The sequence below is a fragment of the Gorilla gorilla genome, chromosome X (genome assembly GCF_029281585.2).
Source record: "Gorilla gorilla gorilla isolate KB3781 chromosome X, NHGRI_mGorGor1-v2.1_pri, whole genome shotgun sequence".
Classification (NCBI taxonomy): Eukaryota; Metazoa; Chordata; class Mammalia; order Primates; family Hominidae; genus Gorilla; species Gorilla gorilla.
This window is the reverse complement of record NC_073247.2, coordinates 20550132-20569983: the sequence shown is the minus strand read 5'-3', so window position 1 is coordinate 20569983 and position 19852 is coordinate 20550132. Positions and strand designations below refer to the sequence as shown.

At 44.6% G+C, this 19852-nt stretch overlaps 1 protein-coding gene across 1 annotated transcript in view; it reads right to left on the bottom strand.

The window, feature by feature from the left end:
* WWC3 (WWC family member 3) overlaps positions 1-19852 on the bottom strand; it is a 129690-nt gene that overhangs the window by 41462 nt on the left and 68376 nt on the right. The window contains exons 6-8 of the mRNA XM_004063770.5: positions 12331-12460; positions 8877-9026; positions 4597-4670 (exon numbers count right to left, since the gene is read on the bottom strand). Coding sequence (XP_004063818.3) covers positions 4597-4670; positions 8877-9026; positions 12331-12460 — 354 coding nt within the window. The remainder of the gene's footprint in view (positions 1-4596; positions 4671-8876; positions 9027-12330; positions 12461-19852) is intronic.

Below are 19852 nucleotides of genomic sequence, written 5' to 3'. Positions count from 1 at the left end.
ATCAATGACTCAGCGAACTGCAATCTCCACTGCGGACTCCACCGACAAGAACACTTCATGGATGTTTCTAAGCAGCTTCAAGTCCACTGAAAACACCAAACTCATGGTCAAAACCAAGATCTGCCTTTCAAATGACCCTCCACTTTACTGTGAGCCTCTGGAAACCCTGTTTAGGGTCATCCTCCTCCTTTAATTCCAGGGAGAGCACCATCTCTGTCACACTTCCCCCAGGCCAGTCCAATTTAAGAAAGGGGATGTGCTGACGGCAACAATTTAGGACTGCCAGCTTGTTATTTTGCCAAGTAAAGACTTTTGGAAAAAACCAATTCACATCAATGACCATCATTAGTTAATTAAGAGAAAGATGTTTTAACAGAAAAAAATATATATGAAAAAATGTATATTAAACACGTATTATAAATATAATATATAAAAATATATAATAAATATGTATTAAATATATGTAAAACATATATTAATTATATATATTTATATGTATGTATGTATGTACGTATGTATGTACGTATGTATGTATCTCTGAGAATGAGAGGCTTCTTTGACTGGAAAGCAGCGAGTTGGCTTTAGGAACACCTGCCGCTGGCCCTCCTTTTTCCCATGCACTGTGGACTAAGGACACCTCAGGCTGGGCTTGGGAAGCAGAGGCCTGCCTGTCGGCCAACGGTACCACTCCCTTTTCGTTCCTTCACAGCCACTGGGCCCGTGGACATAAGTGTCTTCTCAGGTGTACTTCCTCTTCTTGTTTCCTCCAGCCCCAGCCATCCCCTCTCGGACCTTTTACTACACCCCTCTGGCCAGTCTCGTCCTCGCCAGGCCTTTGATTGGACTTCCTCAGGCTCAGTCCTGGCATCTCCTCTTTTCTCCCTGTGTTCCATCTCCCAAGGTGAGCCCAGCTGCTCGGTGACTTCATCTCTATGCCATCTGGGTTCCTCAATGGCCCTCCTCCACATACCACCATCTGAATGGCTCACACTTAATCTTTCCAACTCAAACGTCCCAGCATGCCCAGCAATTCTGACCCCTCTTCAGGGCATCGTGGCCCCCATGCCGTGGCCTGCCTCCCTGCTCATGCATCCTCCATTCCAGCCTGGCTGGCCTTTGCTCTGCAATTCCAGGCCAGTCCAGCTGCTGCAGAGTGACACCTTACCCCCACTCCTGACCCCCACTCTTACCTGAGAAAGCCCATCCCCAATGGACGGTGACTGGAATCCCAGCACTCCTTCAGGACCCAACTCCAATGCCATTTTCTCCAACCCCCAAGGAGAGGATTAATTATGGAGTTCAAAGGCTACTAGCCCTTTTCAACGTCCATGAAGGCCCAGAACTGTTAGTCTAGCTGGGTGTGTTGACGTATCACACCTTGAACAGAGTCCTTGAAAGGGAGAGACAGTTCCTTGCCTACCTTAGATCCCTAAAGGCACCCATGTCTTGAAGCCCTTTCCCTTCTCAAGTCAAGGCGAGAGACCCCAAGGCTCACACCTGGATGGAGGTTTGAGGAAGGGACCCAGGAGCAGAGCAGTTGGCCTGGAGCTGACCTGGCCCCGGGACTGCCCTGGCTTGCCCCATCCCAGGGGCAAAGGCCAAATAGCAAATGCAACCACACGGGACCCTCATTTACTCATTCAATAAATATTCACCAAGTACGTAGCTGCTGGGCTTACAGCAATGACCTACAATCCCTGCACTCATGAGGGTTATTTACGTTTTCACAGGGAGAGACAGGCAGTAAGAAAAGTAAACACTGGTTAGGTAATAACGTTTGCTCAGCCAATCGGGGGACCGGGGTGAGGACAGGGTGGTGAGGTTTTATTCAGGATGGTCAAGGAAACCTCTCTTAACAAGGTGATCAAAAGGAGAGGTCATGTGACAATTTGGAGAAAAGCCACCCCATTCCAAACAGAGAAGACAGAACAGGCCAAGGGCACTGTATGAGTTTGCTCTTTTCTGCCCCAAATTACCACAAGCTTAATGGCTTAAAGCAACACCTATTATTCCCTTACAGTTCTAGAGGGCAGAAGTCGAAAATGGGTCTACAGGGCTGCGTTCTTTCTGGAGGTTCCAGGGGAAAATCTGTTTCTTTGCACCTTCCAGCTTCTAGGGGCTGCCCGTGCTCCTTGGCTCCTGGCCCCACACTATTCTGATCTCTGATTCCAACCTCACATCTCCTTCTCTACTGCTGACCGTCCTGTCTCTTCTCTTATGAGGACCCTTGTGATGACACTGAGCCCACCTGGATCATATAGGCTCATTTCCCCATCATCTCAGGATCCCTAATTTAATTACATCCACGAAGTCCCTTTTGCCATGGAAAGCCACATCTTCACAGGCTGTGGAGATCAGGATGCAGACACCTTGACGGACCATCATTCTGCCAGCTGCAGATGCTAGGTCAGGAGTTGGCTCGGTGGGACTGAGGCCCGGTGGGAGGCCCGAGGGGCTGCTCAGTGCAGGCGTGTTTGCACATCTGAGGAACATCGAGGGGCCGATTGGCTGGAGCAGGGTGAGTGGGGAGCAGGCTGATGCCTGTGAGTCAGCAGGCGACCTGCTCATGTAGGCCCCTTGTTGTCCATGCATCGTGAAGATTCAGGAGCAAGACAGGAAGAAGCCCCAGGGCGAGGTTTCTGGACCTTGGCACTGCGGCCATGCTGAGCCGGGTAAGTCTTTGCTGCGGGGGCCATCCTGTGCACAACAGGATGTCAAGCAGCCTCCCTGGCCCCTGCCCTAGAGTTGGGACACCTAAACACGTCTGCAGACACTGCTGGAGGTCTCCTGGAGGGTGAAGGCCTTGCTCCCTGTGTGGAGCCCCACTATGCTAGTGGGAAAAGGACAGGCAGCACCTGTGCAGGCCCACCCAAGTGGAGTTTAAAAGAAATCTCTGATTTTTAAATGCTCCAACACAGCCCACAGAGGCACTTCTGACATGCTGCTACTGTCAGTGGAAGGTGGACCTTCCTCTGTAGCTGTGGTGCGTTTCCTAACAAGGTTCTGGCCATCTTGAAATAATATGGTATTTTATTCAAAAGAACTGATGAAGTACCATGCCTGCCCCTTGAATAATTTTCTTAAATACTCGACTTTTCACCCAAATGTATTATCCCAACATTTAGAAGGTTACTCACCATATACTGGCACCATCTCTAGAAAACAAAGAAATCACTTGCTGTGTTTGGTAAATGTCACAACCAAACACGTAACAATCATGTTCCTAAGTGTAGCAACAATCTATTTGCTGCGTTTAATCCAGCACAGCAAATTCCAGCACCCACACTCCGCAGTTTCACCAGAAACAGGCAAGAGCAGACGAATACTCAGAAGAGACAATCGCTCCTCACAAACTCTGGCAGGCTACAGAGAAGGAATATGCATGATAATGAAGGATCACCACACAGACAACCGGTATTGCCAAATGAACTTGGCACTGTTCTGTGGGGAAATTTAAAGCCCACCACGAGTCCATCCTAAAAAGCCAAGAGGCACTGGTTAGAAAACCTCCTAGAAAACAGAAGGCCCATGTCCGTTTAAGTTGGCCCTGGAGCACTGAATCATATGATGTGCTTTTGTTGCTATTTTTACATTTTTTAAAAAGCCAACAAAGTAGCTTTCCAGACATCCATGAATGGTACAGTGTGCTGAGCAGGCCTAACTGTTTAGCTTCCAGAAAGAACTCCCTCACCCCACCCGACATTCTGCTATTCTGCTCTCCCCGCCCCCCATGATAATATTTCATTTGTGACTCAAGTAACTTTTTAAAAAAGATATGCTTGATACTCTTCTGAAGCACTTATTTGGAAATAATTTGGCTTTAAGACTCTTTCCAGAAGGCACAAACTAGAGAAAGTCTCTAAAAAGAGAATACAAAAGTCAGAGAGAAGAAGAATATTGAAAACGGGAGCCCTGCGCAGGTGAGGAGACACGTGGCACCCTAAAATACTATGCCATGCGAGGGTCCGGAAGCCTCTCAGCTTTGTCCATGTCAGAGGATGAAGACTGGAAGGGAGGGAGGGAAGTGAGGAAAGAGAAACACAAGTGCACAAAGTGGGTCAAGCTGCAATTTGCAGGAGGCCAATGGTTTACGACACAGGACAACATAAATGGAATGAAATCAATTAGGTACTGCTCACCTGTTGACCTAATGCTTATTGAATGTCTTATAACCAAGATACATGGCTTTGCCCATTAGCTTATGGAGTTAGAAGCCACACATATAAAAGATCAAGTGGTTTCACTTATGATACCCTCTGGAACTGATGCTCGTCTATTGGAAGGAGGGAAGGGAAGGAGGGGTAGAGGTTCTGAACTACCGGGGATGATGAAGCCAAAAAAGTTTCTATTCTTATGGAATCACGTCTGTATAACTGTTTGTAATATTGCAAATTTCACATTTTAAATGCACTTGAAATGTTGTCATATGTATGTATTAAGCTACACGTAAATGAAGATCCTTGACTTGGTATTCTATCAAACGCTGTTCTCCGACGAGACGTGACCAATCACACACAGGAACTATGCCACGCTTCCTTCCACAGGAGAGAGTAAGTAAGTAAGCAGAAGGTGAGGTTGGAAAAAAGTGCTTCTTACCTCTTTCTGGCTTCTTCATATTGCCAATTAAGTCTGACTCGGTCTACAAGTCTTGTTTTATCATCAAAGACAAACTTTCCGGAACAGAAGAGAGAAAAAAAGAAAGGAAACGCATATTAAAAACATATTTCCAAAACAGCAACTTCACTTCAACTTTCGGCAGCAATGACAAATATTCTTCATCTCTTTCACTTTCAATCTGTGCAAGGTCTGGAAGGAAACACTGAATAACCCTTTGCGGCCACCCCTGGCTGGGGAGGGGGGAGGGGGAAGGGAAGACTCTTGCTTGCCTAAACTGGTAGGGTTTTTTGTTTTTTTTACAGCAGCAGCATATCTATCTATTCTGTAATTCCAAACAACAACCACAAATTAGGTTTTAAAAGAAGTAGGAAATTACTTAGTAAAAGTTGATACAAAGGCAAAAACCAGTCACCCCATTTTGTGCAGTACATTCTCTAATTCCTCAGTAAACGTAAAATAATGATGTTCTACTCAGAAGCCCCACGGTCTGAGGAAGCTGGACTAGCTGTGTGAGGGATGGGCTGGTGGACGCCTTCTGATGCCACGAGGTGTGTTAAAGAACCAAGGGCAAGCCGGGCGTGGTGGCTCACGCCTGTAATCCCAGCACTTTGGGAGTCTGAGGCGGGCGGATGACGAGGTCAGGAGATCGAGACCATCCTGGCTAACACGGTGAAACCCCGTCTCTACTAAAAATACAAAAAAATTAGCCGGACGTAGTGGCAGGCGCCTGTAGTCCCAGCTACTCGGGAGGCTGAGGCAGGAGAATGGCATGAACGCAGGAGGCGGAGCTTGCAGTGGGCCGAGATTGAGCCACTGCACTCCAGCCTGGGCGACAGAGCAAGACTCCGTCTCAAAAAAAAAAAAAAAAAAAAGAACCAAGGGCAAAAGGAAAGCAAGCAAGGTCTCAAAAAGCCAGAGCTCGGGGAGTACCAATATAGAGTTAGCCTAAATGCGGTGCTCTGTGACGAGTAGATGTACTTAAATATTTTTGTACCAGTTACATTGATGACAATAAAATCCTACACAAAACAAAAAAAGACATGTACAGGAAGTAACTGTAGTACATTTTGGTTAATTCCTCATTCCTGCAAATATTCACACAACTCCAGTTTCAATAAATCAGCTCCATCTGTTGATCTGACCTTACTAGATCACATATTATGGCCACCAAGTCTTTACGTTTTTGAAATAACTTCCCATCAACAAGTATCTGAAAATATTCAACTTGAATGATTAGCAGTGAATTTATCGACACGAGTTTTGATCTATGTTGATGAAAAACGTCTTTGCAAATTTATTGCCTTGAATGGCAAGATGAAAAAGTGCCTTACAAGGGACTGAGCATTCTCCAACCAGAATGACAATTGTTCATGGTTTCTTTTTTTGAGACAGGGTCTCGCACTATTGCTCAGACTAGAGTGCAGTGGCACAATCACAGCTCACTGCAGCCTCAACCCCTTGGGCTCAAGCGATCCTCCTGCCTCAGCCTCCCGAGTAGCTGGGACTACAGGCATGAGCCACCACGCCCAGGTGGTTGCCCAGCCATGTTGCCCAGACTGGTCTTCAACTCATGGGCTCAAGCAATCTGGCCACCTCAGCCTCCCAAAGTGCTAGGATTACAAGCATGAGCCACTGTGCCTGGCCACAATTATACATGTTTAAACGGCCTCATCCAATGCTCCTCTCCAGCTTCCTCAGTATAAATATATTTAAGTGGCAGTGCCACAGCTCCAAAAGCTGTCCACAGTGGAGATGAGCTACTTGCCATTTCAGTCCCCTCTTTATTAGTGACCCTGCAATCAACTCATCAAGATCAGTAAACATCATCTCTCAAACCTCTTCTCAAAGCTGTATGCACCTCTCTCTAAGCTTTGTTTCTGTACTCTTCTTTGAGAATTAAATGGACATTTTAGTGAAAAGAAAAGACAGCCAAATGGATCCAAGAGACTCCTGCTTCAGAGTTCCTATGCAGCGCTACAGCGTGTGCAACCCTGTGGCTGCAAATCTCCAGTCTCAAAAAGCACATCTGACATACAGCAATATCCACCCCACAAAACAGACTCAACACGAGCACAAAGTGAGGTAGGCAGACTTCAAAGAAGGCCCCTAATGACCAACACCTCCTGGGATTCTCCCCGTGTGAAATTCCCTCCCTCCGAGAATAAACTGGGTCTATAACTTGACTCTAACCAATAGAACAGAACAAAGGTGATGGGAAGTCATTTCTGTGAATAGGTTACAAAAGACTGTGACTTCCATCTTGCTAGCAGACTCTCTCAGCTGGTACACTTTGATAAAGCAGGCTGCCGTGCTGGAGCGGCCCATGTAGCAAGGAACTGAAGCCCTCAGTCCAGCAACCTGTGAGGAACTGAATCCTGCCAACAATCACATGAGCTTAAGAGTGGCTCCTCCCCCAGGTGAGCTTTTGGATGAGACCACAGCCCTGGCTGACACCTTGATTGCAGGTTCCTGAGAGACCCTGGAGCAGAAGACCCAGCCCAGTCTCCTGGACCACATCAAGCATGAGATAATAAAGGAGTGTTGTTGTAAGAGGCTAGGTTTTGGGGAAATCTGTTATGCAGCAATGGTTAGCTAATACAGTCATAGCCTTTTGATCTATTTTTCTATAACACGATGTGGTTTCTTAGAAAGTATAGGGGTTTAGGGATGAGAAATGTTTCAAAACCACACCTGCCTCTCCTCAGCTACAAGACCTTAGGTAACCTGGCATCTCGGTCTCCTGCACATTACACAGGATGGGAACAACTACTTAAACTGAGATAACAGCTATGAGATTGCTGACCTAGGGTCAGCCCCAGTAAACTGCAGGAGCTTATCAACAACGAGCAGTGACTGCTCAAGTAGCATAACCAGCCACCACTCCTCACCTCACATTTTTAGAAGGGTTGACCTAAATCACTGGAGAACCTTCTATCTTAACTGTTTCTCTCAAACTAAATTCTAATTCTAACCTTACAATAAGCAGCAATGAATTATTCATGAATTCAATGAGTCTTACACTTGTTTCCTTCCCTCGCTCCAAAATCTTTACGCAAAAATGCCAAACATTTTTGAATTACAGATTCTCCTCTGTGTGTTACAGATGGCGACCATATTCTTTCATCCAAAGAAGATGCCTAGTCAAAAACGGCCAAGTGTACGTTTGGAACAACGTGGGCAAATTTGAAAATAGGACTGTTCCAGGACACCCAAGACATAAAGGGCCGTGATTTCCTACATTATACTCCACTCGAAGAGGCACTAGTTGCCAAGATTTCAAAATATTAATTAGCTAATTATTTAAAACCCAGAGTTTTCCATCAATTGTTTTTTCCTCCTTTTGTTGCTTTCCTTTTATTTATTTAATTTCGGGGGAGGGGTGGCACTGTGCATTCCATTGATACCTCATCTTTACTTAATAATCCTTAAAAAAAAAAAGAAGCTCTTTAAACTGTTTTTCCATTTGGTAACAAATTAATGTCAAGCTTCACTCAATGATATTACAATACTAGCGTCTTTGAATATCCACCATCCTGCTTCAAATGGTGATTTTCCCAACTTTGTTTTTGTGGCTAACTCAAGGCTTCGCTAATTAACAAAGGAGGCATTATGACATTCTTCCAAGTCTCAAACAAAAATGACTTTTAGTTCAATTTCCTGACATTCTTTTAGAAGAGTAAGAAACAGCAATAAAGTAACACCCAAGGTGGCACAGCTATAAAGCCTTTGGAAATCAGTGGTCTAAGGCAGGAATCAGTAACTATGGCCCTGGGGCCAAATCCAGCCCACTGGCTGTTCCGTAAGTGAACGTTTGAGCAGCTCGAGGCCCCAACCTTACATGCTTGCAAGGCATCTCTGTTATGGCTGCATGTACACTACAATGACAGGGTGGGGCAGTTCCAGCAGAACTACCTGCAAAGCCTAAAATAGTGACTATATTTACTATCTGGCCCTTCACAGAAAAAGCGTGGGGACTCATGCTCTAAAAAGTGATATGTCTGTCAAAAGAACAGTGAAACTCAACTCTCACAAGGAGTATGTCATTTATAAGAGTCCAAATCATAAGGGCAGCAGTAATAAGCAATTCAATTGTATCACACAGCTGGATGTGAGACACAATACTTTTTCTTCAAACTTAATGGCACAAAAGTGAAGGCATTTCTTAAGTGAACATGGAAAATTACACCAAACCAGTGATGGCAACACTGAAGCAGCCCTCCCCTCTCCTGGTGCATTTCTCCCCCTGGGCGTGCATATACCTCCCCGATGATATCAGTCTGGGAGCCGGCATCGCAGAACTGCTGGGGTAGACCAGCATCGCCAGGCACGCCTGCATGGTGAGGGAAGTCCACTAGAGAGTCGGTAACAGAGCAGCTGTTCTTGAAGCTATCGGTCAGCTTGGCCAGGCTCTGGAACAGAATGAGACAAGCTCTTTGAACGGAGATGGTGATGTGTCTCTTCCCTCCAGAAGTGGTCCTCTCATTTGTTTTAGGTCTGCTGCTTTATTTATTACTGAACAGTTGCCCCACCTCAGCCCCATGCTCGTTAGATTTCACATAAATGCCCTTCATCACAGGCACCTCTAATAAAATTCTTAGTCATTTAAATCACATCGCAACTAAGTCCCCCTGGCAGCATGTGAATAAAATAGAGGACAATTATGGTACCATTTTTACTGGTTCTTAAATCTTCATGTTTCCTAAAGAAAAAAATAAGTATTTCTATCGAAAATGTAAATGAGCCTGACAGAGATGAATGCCGCCTTGAGATTGTTACAGAGGAAAAACAGGGAAGGGGAAAACAGCTCCCAGACAATGCTTACGTATTTCTTTTTCAGTTCTTTGAGTTGCTGTTTTAGCTTACGTATTTTTATAAACCTCATTTCTCAGTCATAATTCTACATGGTCAAAAGTAATCTCATATGTATGTTGGTTTGCCAAAAATTAGAGTAAGTATGCATTCTGGCACATGAAATCTCTCTGTGTGGCAGTTTTAAGCAGAAATCAGAATTCTGATTTTTTTTTTTTTTTTTTTTTTTGAGAGAGGGTCTCACTCTATCACTCAGGCTGGAGTGCAGTGGCACAATCACAGCTCACTGTAGCCTCGACCTCCTTGGCTCAGGTGATCTTCCGACCTCAGCTTCCTGAGTACTTGGGACTACAGGTACGCCACCACACCCAGCTAAACTTTTGTTTGTTTGTTTGTTTTTGTAGAGACCAGGTCTCACTATGTTGCCTGGGCTTTTCTCAAAGTTCTGGGCTCAAGCTATCCTCCTGCCTCAGCCCCGCAAAGTGCTGAGATTATAAGCATGAGCCACTGCACCCAGCCAGAAATCAGATTTTTGACCATTTCTTTTAGACTTCTGAATATATTCACTTTCAGCAAATTTTACTACAGACACCAGAACCAAAAATGCCCAAGTGCAGTAGAACTCACAAAACTGGCTTGAGATTGAGATAAGGCCTTCTTGGGAGGGGCCAATACTGTTAAGTTCACATAAGAAAGGCAAAACAACTTATTTAACCTGGATAGAAGAGGACTCTGCCTGTGCCTCTTCCTGGAGCTTCTCAGAGTTTGAGAGGCTATGGAGACGTCAAAGAAGGTGCTCGGGCCTGAAGCTTCTTCCAGAAATTCTATCTGTTGCCTCCACAGTGGGAACTCAAGCAAGGCAAATGAGTGGCTGGCCCTGGTGCTGCACACGGTGGCCTCAGAGAGGCCGGGGCAGGCAGCCCTGCTTGGCCTCATGGCGTAAAGCCTCTGTGTCTCCACCATGGAACACCACATGGTTCAGCCTGCGGTGTTGATGATGGGTAACAAACATGGGGCATCTTGTTTGATGTCAGCTGAGCAGAGACCTCAATAAATGGTAGCTGTTCTCAGTGCTACCTGTGTGCCAAAAAAAAAAAAATCTAACAATTAACCATTTACTTATCACAACCTGGAGAGGTCATCTGAAAATAGATTCCTAGGCCCTACCTCCAGAGATTCTAATTCAGTGAGTCTAGGGTGGGGCCTGGTAATCTGCATCTTAACAAGCACCATGAGGACTCTCCGCAAGTCCCTCATGGCCTTGACCTTAGAAGGCACTACCCAGGCAGGGTAGTTTTTTTGTGCATCTGTCTCATTTTGCCTATGAGTTTGAGCTTTGCTTGTTCTGTCCTGTGGGTCTTATACTCTACAGAATCTAGACACATGCCAGCAGGCAGTAGGTGCTCACTTAGGGTAGCAGATGAAAAATAAAAGCTGTAACCAAAAGCACTGAATGAATTCCAGCACTTTACGTCATGAGGTCAAGCAGAGCTCCCCTGCCTTGGCCTCTCTGAGGCCACCATGTGCAGCACTAGGGCCAGCCACTCAGATGTCTTGCTTGAGTTTCCCACCATGGAGGCAGCTTTTTGCATTTGCAAAAGTTCAACTTTTTCTAAAAATAACAGAAACTACAAAAGCTCAAGGGGAAAAAAACATAAAGCAGTATAAAGCTACAATGATCCCAGCTATGTATAATACAAATACACCCACATAGTAAAATACTATGCAGCCATCTCAAGGAAAGAAGCAGCTCCTTGTGCACAGATATGGGGAAAGGTAGGGGATATTGCTGTTAAGTGAGGAAGCTAGTGCGGAACAGTATCACAGTCCTGGCTTTGCATGAGGGCGGCTAAACACGTATTCTCTTTTTGTGTGCCCACATGAATGCTGGAAGGGTAGGCAAGAAGGTAATAAAGGTAGTCAGGGGCAGTAGGAGGATGGGGCGATAGCGAGACTTCTTATCATAGACCTTTGGAATTATCTTGATTATTGAACAATATAAATGTATCACCCATTGCTGTGGGTTGAATTATGTTCCCCCAGGAGATATGTTCAAGTCCTAACCCCAGGAACCTGTGAGTGTGACCTTATTTGGAAATAGTCTTTACAGATGTAATCTAGTTAAGATGAGGTCATACTGGATTAGGGTGGGTCGTTATCCAATGGCTGGTGTCCTTACAGGAACAGGAAATTCAGACACAGAGACAGTCATGTGACCATGGAGGCAGCGATCAGAGTGGCTCATGCCTGTAATCCCAGCACTTTGGGAGGCCGAGACGGGAGGATCGCTCGAGGCCAGGAGTTTGAGACCAGCATGGCCAACACGGCGAGACCCTGTCTCTACTAAAAATATAAAAATTAGCCAGGCATGATGGTGCGCACCTGTGGTCCCAGCTACTCTAGAGGCTGAGGTGAAAAGATGGCTTGAGCTTGGGAGGTCAAGGCTACAGTGAGCCATTTTTGTGCTATTGTACTCAAGCCTAGGTGACAGAGATCCTGTCTCCAAAAAAAAAAAGAAAAGTATACAGGAGGATTGTGCAGGTTATATGCAAATACTACACCATTTTATATAAGGGACTTGACCATCCAATGATTTTGGTATCCTGAGGGATGGGGGTGTGTCTTGGAACCAATCCCCCAAGGATACAGAGGGATGACTATATACATACTTAAATACAGTGGGGGGTGCGTATGTATGTATGCATGTGTGTGTGTGTGTGTATTATATACACATATATGTTATATATACAATAACTATATAACATGTAATACATAAGTATATTAAAATGCATGTGTGTGTATTATATACACATATGTTATATACACAATAACTACATAACATGTAATACATAAGTATATTAAAAACATCTTAAAATAAAACACATGAGCAGGCAGGCAGCTTACATGCATCAGGTCCCGCCTCTCCTTCTCGCCTGTGCAAATGGCCTTCTTGATGGTCCGGAGCTCACTCATGATAGCCTGTGCCTCATCCAGTTTGTAGCTGGTGTGAGTACTTGACATCTTCCGATCAATCCTAGTTAAAACAGAAAAATCAATGTCATTTCACATGAGATCCTAGCATTCCATTAAAGATACAACTACGAAAACCCAAAAGCTTCATAGAAAGGTGGAAACAGTTAAAGTAATGTTTTGGCTAAGAAAAAGAAAGACCCCATGGAAGCGTCCCTCCTTCTGGTCGATACAACACCCTTTGCTCAGGAGCACCCTGGGCAGGTGAAGACGTCCGAGACGGGATGCCCACATCCTCCGCTAATGATTGCACAACAAGATTGCTTGCTTGAGTAATTTCCCGAGACTATAAATTCCTCTCTCTGAAAAGAGGACATGTTTTGTTTATCTCCAGGTTAGTGGTCAAAATCTTTGTTAAATAAACATATGAATGAGATCTGTGTACAGGGAGAATATATGGGACACAGCAAGAAGTAGTGAGCTTTCGATAATGGTGCTTTGTACAAAAGCTGGAAACCTTTTCTGTCTCCTATAACTCTGATTTCATTCTGGTTCTAATTTATTACTCACTCTTTCTCCTACCAAGTCCTCAATTCTTTCCTTCAATCCAAACACTCATCCAGGGAAAAGGGCAACGTCCCTCCCTCCCTCCTTCCTCCCACCTTTCCTCCAAGCTTCCATCCTCCCAGCCAGCTCCTGTGCACACCAGGCCTGGGTCTGGGGCTGGACGCAGAGCACAGAACAAAACAAGACTCGGTTCTGCCTTCAAAGGGAGGTGGCCTCTGGAGCATGTCCTTTGTCACATCCCCATACACCTGAGGCTCCAGCATGGGAAGCCCTAAGGCTAAGGAACTTGAGAAACTTTGGTCCAGAGTGGAATGAATTCCTTCTCTGGAAAGCAACTGGCTTCTTTCAGGTTCCGAGTCTCCCAGTTCACAGGTTCTGGTTCTAATATTTCCCTCCATGTTATCCTGAAAACCTGGATCATTAACTGCCAGCCCCAACTCCCTTGCTTACCGCTCACAGGAACCTCTGGCATGCTGGTGGGTGCGAGTGGCACCCAGCTCTGCCACTCACTGGCTGTGGGACCTGGGTGAGTCACTTCCCCTCTTTCCACCTGTTTCTTCCTGTCTCAAATGGGGACACTAAAAATACTTCTCCCATGGGATGGGCATGAGATTTAATGAGAAAATGCAAGGTAAGAGCTTGCTTGGCAGGAGGCCTGGCATATGGTGTTTGCGGTGACTGTTATTATCAGGATAACACAGAATCTCCTTACTCATGGGAGAAAAAGTAAATAACTTGCCAACTCTGGTATTTTATTATCATTAACAAATTCCTTGCCAAATATGTCACAACTCAAGCAAAACTCGGCACCAGAGTCAACCTGAGCTATCAGCATCCATGGCCTAGGAAGAGGGCAAACAACACAAGCAGGAAGCCATTGACTCCCTTTGAATAGGGCTCTGGGGCTCAGCAGCATTGCTGTGATTGCCATCAGCTACAAATAAAATATTTATAAACACTAGTCCTGAGTTCTGCCCCGAGGAGAGCAGATAGAGGCACACCGTGCATGGTGAATAATGACACTCCTAAATGCCAGCGTGTCCTGACCCTGCAGGCACTTCCATAATGGCTGTTACAGACTTGTAGGTTTCTCAAATACACATTGCCTTGTCTGTTCCTACAAAGCAGAAGTCTTTATTTATACATCTTTATTAAAAGGTACATATATCTTTAACTATAGAGTGTTCCATGCCAAAAGTTAAAATAAATGAGCATGAACTAAAGTTTGAGCTGTGGGCATATTTTTTCTTTTTATTCTGCTCTCATTAAATCCCTTCTTTCACGAAACAGTTCATCCAAATGATCAAGGTGGTAAACTTTAACAGTCTACATCACCTGAGGGTCCTCGGGAGATTTGGCAATAAAATAGAAAAAGTTCCTAGCACAGTCCCAGCAGGCCAGTTGGTGGCTACTAAAATGTGGGAGCCAATAGCAAGAATGGTGACAGTAGGCATATAAACCCATTGTACATTTTCAAAACTCTTTTGTTTGTCCCTCAAAACCAGCCCCACTTCCATCAAAATGGCTGGCCTTCTCACTCACTGCTCGTAACTCACTGGGATATTCATGGAAGGGCTACCTTATACTTTCTTAGCTGTCATAGCTTCACAATACCTCAATTTTTTCAATTGTGATCCATTTTCATCCAACAAAAATTCAAAGGACAGTAAATGTCTTCTTTTACTTCTGCAAAATTCATTTATTTGAGAGCACACTCTCTCTCTCTAAAACTTCCCTAAAAAACTTTGGTCCAATGTAGATGATGTGCTCAATGATTTGGTATTTTTTAAAAATATTGATGTATTCCAGTTCATTTAAAAAATCATAAGATCTGTGACTGCCAAAGAACTGCCTTATTCTGGTCTTAATTTTAATTAAGAGTGCAAGACAGTGCCTTTACCATACATCACAAATAAAATGATAGAAAAGTGGTAACTGCTCAAGGAGACTAAACAAGGACATAAGTTATTATGCAGTATGAAATCAAAATTCAGTGCACAGACTCACAGTCTTTACTTTTGCACCCTCTACATTTTGCATTCAGCTTCAGGGACGTTAAGTGATTTGCTGAGGGTCACACAGCCAGTAACAGGCAAAGTGAAGTTCACAGCCAAGGCCCCCCACACCAGGACTTGTCTGCTCCATCACCAGGTTCGCAATATATTCAAAGTCAAGGCCTCTAAATGCCCATTGTGTCAAACCTGAAGGCCACCCATATAACCAGTCAAATGTCATCCCAAAGTAAACTGGTGCTCTTTATGGTGTGCTTTTGAAAGAAATGGGTTGGAGAGAAAAGAAGAAGATACAGCTTCAGATGAGGAACCTAGCACAATGGAAAAGGCATTTTAGAGATGTTTATTGTCAACCTCTATCTCCTGCCACCCTAAAATTTCCATATTGGTTGTTCAATTTAAGATGTCAAGAGAACTGCACTAGTAAAAATAAGAGTAAAACCACATAACTTCTTAACCCCACATCTTGAAGGAAAGAGCTGCCAGCCCTCTAAAGATATTCTGTGTTAATACCACAGATTACAACCCAGAAGAATGGAAAGGTTTGTTACAACTTCTACATTTTCTATCAGCAGCTCTGGCAGAGGGCCTTGGGTGAACCTCAGAAAGCTTCCGGCGGCTTTCTATCAACAGCAAGACCTGTGTGGAACACCAGACCTGTCCCACAACCAGGAACAATGCTCTTTTTGTTTCCAGCCCATTTCTGTACGTTTCGCTGTTATCTGAGCATTGCCGAGGTTTTCGCGTGGGCTGTTCCTTAGGTGCTATGCTAATGGGAGATCGTTACTTTAAGCCTGTTCTAACTGAACAATCCCACCCTTTCTTGAAACTACTAAATCCCTTCAGACAGAAAATGCTAATTCTAATATGTAGTAATGCTTCATTCTGGTATTGCATGCTTAGAAGGATGTAGTGGCTCATATTTAAGGAGACAAATGGGTTTCACCCCATTTGGGAAGTTAATCAAGAAATCAAAAGTCTTGAAGCAGAGGCTCACCTAGTGGCTAAGAATGTACCTCATGGAAACTAGTTAGTGGAACATCTGGTGAGCATCCCTTTCTGTGATTTGAATAGCAGTGATAATGGGACTTCTTAAAACCCAGGCCAAAACAGTATCACACAAAATGCAGAAGAGAATGCTGTGCTAGAGGACAGTTGGCAAGAAGGTGACTGGACAATGTCTAGAGGCCTCTCTGAGGTCCTCTAGCCCAGGGACAAAAGTTTTGGCCAAGGAAACATCTGCCCTCACTCAGAGTGTCCCAGTGTCCGAGAAAGAAGTGGACCCTGTGATGGCTACTAGCGGGCAGGAACAGCAACCTCAGCCACTCCCCCCAGCACCCGGGCAATCTGCATTCACTCCCAAGCCCCACCCTGTGCTGAGAACTGGCTGGGTCCTCAGGATGAAGCGGCGAACAAAGCCAAGTCCTTGTCTTCGTGCAGCACGATTCGAGCCAAGGAGACAGACAATGAAAAGTACATCCTTAGGTCAGGCAGTCACAAATGTTTTCAAAAAAAAAATGAAGCAGAGTTTGGGGATAGAGTGTGACAGAGTACATCTTTAGATGTATGGTTAAGCCAGGATCTCTTGAGATGTCACTAAGCAAAGGCCCACGGAAGTGGGGGAGCAGGCATGTGAGAATCTGGGGGAAAGAGCATTCCAGGCAGAGGGAGCTCCAAGTACCCACGGTAAAGGCAGGACATCCCTTTCAAAGGTGAAACTAGAGGTAAATGAGGCAGGGCCGGGGGCCAGTCTATGTAGAGTCTGGCTTGTGTTGTAGGTGAGAGAGAGCCACGGAAGGACCACAAGGAGAGCACTAGCTGTGGAAGAACCCCGTGGCTACTGTGTGAGGATGGAGACTCACATTAGTGCTTGGCCCAGAGCCGTGGTGGTGGAAGCTGTGAGAAGGATCAGAGGCCGGGTGTAGAAACAGCACACCATGGACAAGGTGGCCAGGCAGTGTTCCCCAAAAGCATCTTCTGCCACCAAGCCAGTGCTCAGGGACATTATAGGTATCATGGCAGGAAAAGGCTCCAATAACACGAGCAGGAAACTCAGGGAAGGGCAATGTTAAATGAGCTTCCCAGCTGCAGGACCACTCAGAATCTAACATAAGGGGCCGGGTGCAGTGGCTCACGCCTGTAATCCCAACACTGTGGGAGGCCGAGACGGGCAGATGGCTTGAGTCCAGAAGTTCGAGACCAGCCTGGGCAACATGGTGAAACCCCGTCTCTACTAAAAAAGTATAAAAATTAGCTGGGCATGGTGGTGTGCACCTGTAGTCCTAGCTACTCAGGAGGCTGAGGCATGAGAATCACTTGAACCCGGGAGGCGGAGGTTGCAGTGAGCCAAGATCGTGCCACTGCACTCCAGCCTGGGCCACAGAGTGAGACTCCGTCTCAAAAAAAAAATATATATATATATATATAACACAAGGTACATTCTAGAGCTCCAGGCAGGAGCTGGAGAGGGGAATTTGCCCACATCTATTGGTGCACTTGGTCCGTTCACACACGTCACCCAGTTGGGAAACATTGCACATGTCCTGGTCCTGAGTCTTCCCTTTGCCTCTGGACACTAGTAGTAAGTTACAGTAAGGTAATTTTTCCAAAACGTTTCAGAAACTTTAGGGCAACAGAGTCCAGGGGATCTTTCACTGGAAAAGCTCAATTTTTCTGTAAACTTTAATTAGTCATTGTAAATGGTGCTCCTATTTTCTGAAGACTTTTATAAAAGGCCTCAAGAAAAATGCAAATTGAAACTACACTGAGATACTATCTCTCACCTATGGGACTGGCAAAAATGCAAATGCTTATCAACACATCCTGTTGGCAAAGTCACAGGAAACGAGAACACTCATATGTTAGTGGTAGGAAGGCAAAACGGTGCAACCCCTCAGCAAAGGAATTTGGCCATATCTAATACAAGCTGAGTATCCCTAATCTGAAAATCTGAAATCCAAAGTGCTTCAAAATCTGAAACTTTTTAAGCGTTGACATGACACTCAAAGCAAATGACCAGTGAAGCATTTCAGGTTTCAGATTTTTGGATGAGGGATACTGAACCAGTAAGTATAATGCAAATATTCCAAAACCAAAAGAAAAAAAAAAAACCTGAAATTCAAAACACTTCTGGTCCTAAGCATTTCAGATAAGAAATACAACCTATAATACAACAAATACATTCACCCTTTAACCTACCAAGCCCGCTTTCAGGAACTTATCCTGGAAGATACACATCCACAACTTAGGTAAAAAGCTGACGAGAAATGTTATTAATATAAATCAAAGCATTGGGCTAACAAGGCCAGAACCTACTGATCATCTTCACACCACAAAAAGAAACAAGCACAGAGTGGTGCCTCCTGATGGAAGTAACACCACCACCTAAAAACATTCTTACTAAAAAAAGAAAAGAAATCCAACTTGAATCAGATCAAGCCTCTCAAACTATTACGCCCATTTGCATAAATAACAAGGGACAGAGGAACACGTTCAATGACATCATGTGAATTTCAGCAGCAAAACCCAACATTAGGGAAATTCTATAGGACAACCAAATTACTTTCTCCAACAAATAAGCTGTCAGGGGAAAAAAAGGAGGGAGAGTAGAAAAGAAAAGACGTAAGAGACACATCAACCAAAGGCACTCTGTGGCCCAAACTGGACCCAAACACCTGAAGAAATGCAAGAGCTCACTGGACACAAGATGCCTAGTAAATGGGGTACAGGGATTAGAGTTATTTTCAAAAGGAGTCCATAACTTTAGGAGACATATTTATGGATTAAATGGGATTCTGGCATTTGCTTCAATAAGGCCGTGAGAGCTTAGCAGATGGGGTGGGGTCACCACCAAAACAAGATTGGCAATTGTGCAGGTTAAATGGGGTGAGGGGTACAGGAGGGTTTCAGTATACTATTCTCTCTGCTTTTGTGTTTGATATTTTCCATCATTAAAAGCTTACATGTGTACACTTCACATAGATACATATAAAACACACATCTGTGTACATATTCTATCATTAACCCAGCGAACATATCTGTGGCCAATTCCTCTCTACAACAATCAACAACATATATAGATTTAAAGTAAAATACAAAAGGTTCTTTTTTCCTTACTTGGACCCAAGTGTAATGATGAATTTCCTTGCTAGCCAGGAAATTCACCAAGATAAACAAGACAAGCTTAAAATGTTATAAGCAGCCAAACTCCTAGTGAGGTGCTCTGGAAAAGAATACATTGGATATTCTGGGAAGCAAGAACAGCAGGAAATTTTCTGGAGGAAAATCTCAGGCCACTGCCTTAAGCAATGTTGGTGATAAAATCAGAGATGCTTCATGTTTAGGTATAACAGCTCACGTGCTATCTGTACGTATAGTCAGGATTTCCCAGTAGAGATGAGGTAATCACATTTTCAATGCTTGAAAAGGCCTTCCAAAATTTCTCAATTAAAAAAATACACATTTGCATGATTCGATCCAAACATAAACACCCAATGTTCAATACCAGAAAAATAATGAGGCTGTTTTCATCTCATAAGCTGTGGAACTCAGAGAAAGGCTACCAGATTATCTTTCACTTACAAAAATATTTTAAGAGTGGCACGGGTGCCTGTGTTTTCTCTTCTTCCTGTGAGGCTGTGTCTGTCCCAGAATAAAGTAAACATGCACAGTAACAACGCAGCGTCAGACAGAGCCAAGGCAACGTGCCCATTAAACAACAGCTCTGGGCAGCTCCCTCCTGAAAGCTGACTTGCCCCTGGTCAGGCATGAGGTGGGGTGGTCCCCTCAGGACCAAGGCCAGGTCCAGAGCCTTCCCCAGGCCACTCCTTGGCCTCCAGGGGGAGGGCGGGTATTCTCATGAGCTCTGGCAAGGAGAA